Genomic DNA, 5288 nt, shown 5'->3' with positions numbered 1-5288 from the left:
CACTTGAAAAGCCCATAGGCAAGAATATGTCAAAGAATGGTGGGTGAAGTTATGTTTTATATAAAAAAATCATCTCAACCTGGCATACATGAGTCTAAATTTCAAATATGCCTTAAAAAGCATGCAAGCAAATGAAGGACATGTAAAATGGTTTCAAAGAAATACATGATGAAGGAAAGATGATGTAAGGGAAACAGAGTCTTTTTCATACAATGCATAACATCATGAGCTTCTGCTCGAGAGGCACCGCATACCTAGCTAGGTATGCAGCACCTCCCTCACAGAAGCTCATGATGTCGAGGTAAGTCACAATGTGGGAAATATTGTGAGAATTTGTCCAAAACTTCTTGTGTCCGGGCAAGTGATCCTCACATAGTATTCACTTGACATAACAAGAATCCTGAACTTTCTAATTGATCAGACAATTCAACATCTAGCCCTATCATGTTAAACCACATTTGTTACAAGATTTGCATTCTAATTAAAAGCCGCCATAGCATTAAAGTGCCTATTTTAGGAAATTGCGGTCTTGCAGAATTTTGAGCATCAACTTTGCTCGTCCAGGCGAGATGATCACCAATATAGGTAGATAGCAAATATATATCTGCAAATTACATAACTGACCTATCTTAAATCAACATGGAAGCTGCTCAATTTTATATGATTGATGATCCCCTGCCTCTTGATGCCTCAGATGATTCTGTAAAGACACCCTCTTGTTTCATGTGGTCCCCCTATAAAGCTAGCTACAAGTGAAGAAATTCCGGTGGCTCCTTACAAAATCCACATTACTGGAGCTTGCTGCTGATGCACATGATATAGAGCTTAATGAACTTTGATTGGATGATAATGTCCTTCGACTTGGATTGTAATTGATGAGCTCCCAGAAATCACGCATTGTGCTGTAAGCATCATCAAAGAAGACAGTTTGCTGGATAGCATCCATAGCTGCGCGTGCCTTGAGCCTCTCCTGCTGCAGAAGCTCATGCCGAGAAGGAGAAGGTGAGCAGCGCTTGCGTAGTCTGGGGCGTGTATGGGACCGGGATGTTGATGGTGTCAATGTGAGAGGAGTATCATCATGTGCAGATATCATGGACTCTTCTGGCGCATGTGGACTGGTATTTTTCATCAGTGGAGAGTTGGGCAGATCATTGCACGAGCTCGAGGAATAGTCAGGTAGCCAACTTATGTGCTCTGAAGGGCAGCTGGAGGGTATTTGAGCTGGAGACTCAATAATTTGCACATGAAATTGGGGTTTTTGCTCATGCTGGTCAGGGTATTCAGCAGCATGTATAAGTATGTCCTTATGAATGTGATGGGGTAATGGCTTCTGTTGATGCTTGTGATGGGTCGATGGAGGATGAACGCCCTTGTTGTGATGGCTAGGCCGATGTTTGGCAGAGGCCGGTCGCGTATGGCGCTTGTCATGGTGAGGATATTGGTGAAGATGGACTAATTGAGGACAGCATCGTAAGGCCGATTTCTCCTGCTCCTTCCTGCGATTGCGATGGCGATAATTATCGTCCAGCTTCATTATATTAATGTGATGTGCAGAAGCTGATTGCTTCTGCGCAGGCTCAATACTATGCTGGGGACGATGATTAATGTAGAAATCACGACGTGGAGAAGTACTATGGATGATTACCTGCTGATGCAGCCGGTGAAGCTCCTCCTCCTTCAACTGCTGCTGGGCACGCTCGACGGTGGATCTAAAGCGTGCCAATTTCTCTAGTCTTCTCTCTTCCAGCTCGACTCTGTCTGCCGCCATGGTCGTTTTTGAAAATGCTTCGACACAAATGTAGTCTCTCCTCTAACATTTAAATAAAAGATCAGTCGACGCGTTTGCGTTGCATAAAAAGCATCGCAAAAAAGCATCGCAAGATTCCCTACACGCCACGTCACATGAGCCATGGAGACAAAAAGAATTACAAAAGTGCATAATTCAATAGTCGCTTATATCCAGGCGATTTTAATCAGAAGCTAAAACTCTTCTAGTTTTAAGGTTAAAAAGGGTTCTATGAAGTAAGGAAATTTTATTTCATAAGTGGCTACTAAGATCTAAAATAAAACTTGCTCCAACTTGTCAACAAGTACAGTAATGGTTATTTTGTTTAATGAATGGTCCTCGTGTTTTTTTTTTTGAATAGCGAGTACAGGAACATTGAAACACACGCACACACCCTTGTACAACGGGCTCACAGGTAGAGAGAGAGGCATCCCATCACACGCACACACCCAACCCCCATGTTTAATGAATGGTCCTCATGTTGCACCAAGCTTCAACTCTCAACAATTTTCCAGGTCCATGGATCCACCGTGTCTTGACACTCTGCACAGTGCCACTTTGTATCAATGCTCTCTTGCAATTATTGCCATTGAATTAAAATATAATCTCTCTCACATTTGACACATTATGTCCCACGCTATGTAAGGTGAGTGCTTAAGATATTAGCTTATCACATCCAAGCTACAAAAAGCTAAATACTGATGGTATATTTTGGATAGCTGTGAAAAAGAGTGGAAGGTGCATGCCCACTCAAGCAAGCCTAGAAATATTTGGGAAGAGAGAAAAAAGAAAACATCCCCAGCCCTAGACACCTCTAGAAAAATGATATACCAAAAGAGAGAGACCCAGATCTCCCCCCCTTCCCCCTTTTCCTTTAGCAATAGGAATTGAAGGGTTGAGGTGTGCGACTAGAGTTTCAGTGAAGGAATATGGTTGCAACGTGTGATGTGATCACAATGAAGACACTTTGAAAGTGAGAGAGAAACCACAAAACACTAACATGATGACAAAATGCAATCACAACATTAAACGCGCAATGAGATGATGTGAGAATGTAAACGACACCAGATATGATTTAAAATGTGCTTAGTATTGATTTGCATGTACGTGCTTGTCGCAACTGTTACAAATATGGAAAGAAGTGGTAGACGACTTATCTTGACTTGTGCGATGATGGACATCACTTCGGTGATGAGGATTCGGGCACCTCACTACCCTCAAATGGAAACAATGCTTCAATTTTAAATAATAGTATGCAATGGCGGCTAGATTAAATCATGCTATATGATTGCATGTGCGTGTTATTTTAATTGTTATTAATTAAAATTAGAGTGTTGCCTTCAAAGTTGAATTTGAATCGTGCATCTTCAACTTTGATTGCAATCATGGTCGTAGAGAGAGAATGGCATACATTCACTTTGGAACTTGCCACTCTGTTGATTTTTGGGGAAAAAACATTCATGTCTAACTTTTTTCTTTTACTTTCCTCTCTGTGAGCCAGTATGCCCTTGCTTATATATGCAAATGTAACTATCTTCAACCTCTCTCTCTCTCTCTCTCTCTCTCTCTCTCTCTCTCTCTCTCTCTCTCTCTCTCTCTACCTTCTTCTTCCCACTCAACAGCGTGTAGAAAGGGCTTTGTCTCTTGATCCTCAATACTCCCTTTCTCCTACTTCTCTCTCTCTCTCTCTCTCTCTCTCTCTCTCTCTCTCTCTCTCTCGTGCCTCACCTTCTTGAGGCAAATGCTTTGACGGTGCATGAAGAGGAGAGAAGATATTAATTGTTGGTATCTTCAAGAGCACCACCTTGATGCTCAAGGTCAAGGAAGCAAACACTTGCGGATCTATTGTTTTTTTATAACACCGCTCCTGATGGATTTAGTGGAGTGATGACAGGAATCCATGGGGATTTAGAGCCTGCAGTTATTTTTCAACACCCATTCGGAGGGGCTCTAACGGTGTCAATTAAGCTGCATAACAACTTGCTCATTATTGTCAACATTTACGCTCCTAACAATTCCAAAGGAATGATGATGTTATGGAATGAACTCTTACAACTACAAATAGAGGGGGAATTTTCCATGATGGGAGACTTTAATATGGTTTGTTCCAGACAAGATAGGTAGGGCCCTTCAAACATTCTTGTTGGGGGAGAGCGTAAGAAATGGATTTCCCTGGAAGATAAATGGGCTCTGGTTGATGCCTAGAAGATTGGTCCTTGGAAGGATGATGTGGGGTACACTTACCACAGTTTCCATTCCTCCCAATATGCCTCCAAACTTGACATGCTCTATTTCTCTTACCATAGAAATTGGATATCTTCTTCATGGCTTATGCAAGTCCTTGTGAATGAAATCATTAGGGCCAAAAATCGGCTAGAAAAGGGTTGTTTGTTAATTTAAGGATTAAGGAATAGTCCAATAGTCATTTGACACGTATACAAAAGTATGGCACTCTTGTCTCATCTATCTCCGGTTTTGGTGGTCCTATTTTGACGGAGAGTGGCTAATTAAATGTCTTGATCATAAAGCTGAAACTGCTATATTTAGGTGCTTTCGCAAGTAAGCTCATTAAATTTGCGGCCCAAAGTAATGAAGTCTCATCTTTTATTCTATTTTATATTTCACAAAATCGTTGTCAAAAGATACGAAATCTATGTGACAAAGCTCTAAAAACGAGGCCATTAATGACAACTTAGCTACTTTTTTCAAACGTATACCTTTTTCACTTTCCCTCTATTTTGTGAGAGGTTTAGGTCTTTCCGTCTTTGTATTTTCTTTCTTCTTCTCTAATCTCTAAGTTTCCATGGCGTATTCTGCACGTCGCCCTTCACATAACATAACTTCTTGTGACTTTCATAATGTTAGAGAGGATGGTCTTTGGAAACCCATGTCTTTTCATGTGAATGACTGGATAGCTTCCTTCATGCAAAGGTGTACACAGAATGAAGAGAACCAAACGCAATAAAGTAAAAAACCATTGGAAAGGTCATGTTCTCGCTTTCAAATTGACCGACAATGGCTAGCTAGCTAAGGTTCAGCATGTGTACATGGCCAAGGATATGGTGTTAGACTTAGACGAACATCCCACATTGAATTCTTACTGTAAGTTAAAAAAAACACTTATCTATTTGATACAATGAATTTTTCATTCTCCCATTGTTTTTTCTCATTTTTTTATTCCATTCCAGATATATTTCCTTCAACAGCTATGGAATGGCAACCTGTGGAGAGTCTAACTAGGACGTTCAAAGCAATGCATAAAGGGATTGCAGATGCTATGTATGCTGACAAGCCACCTTCTTTTTACAAAATAATGAATTTGTTTGTCTATTTGCAGAATACAAGGTTCCATCACGAGAAGGTGCATATGGAGAACTACATCACTTACCCGTTCCCACCATAAGTTCACTTGACGGAGAAGCTCCTACTGCATGTACTATATCAAGCTTCAAATCCAAGATCAGAGAAAACATCCTTAAAGCTATGTCTCTAGGTAGGATAT

At 40.8% G+C, this 5288-nt stretch overlaps 1 protein-coding gene across 1 annotated transcript; it reads right to left on the bottom strand.

The window, feature by feature from the left end:
• Positions 1 to 346: 346 nt before the first annotated feature.
• LOC147432977 (uncharacterized) lies at positions 347 to 1768 on the bottom strand. Its single transcript, XM_086492012.1, has one exon. It carries the CDS (start codon positions 1766 to 1768, stop codon positions 743 to 745), a length of 1026 nt encoding a protein of 341 aa, XP_086348138.1. The 3' UTR covers positions 347 to 742.
• Positions 1769 to 5288: the final 3520 nt, after the last annotated feature.

Source organism: Adiantum capillus-veneris, chromosome 20 (genome assembly GCF_014529385.1).
Source record: "Adiantum capillus-veneris isolate H3 chromosome 20, ASM1452938v2, whole genome shotgun sequence".
Lineage (NCBI taxonomy): Eukaryota > Viridiplantae > Streptophyta > Polypodiopsida > Polypodiales > Pteridaceae > Adiantum > Adiantum capillus-veneris.
This window is presented reverse-complemented; position numbering and strand designations above follow the sequence as displayed.

Coding starts and splice junctions, on each gene's coding strand:
- LOC147432977 (XM_086492012.1), bottom strand. CDS start 1,768: ATGGCGGCAGACAGAGTCGAGCTGGAAGAGAGAAGACTAGAGAAATTG.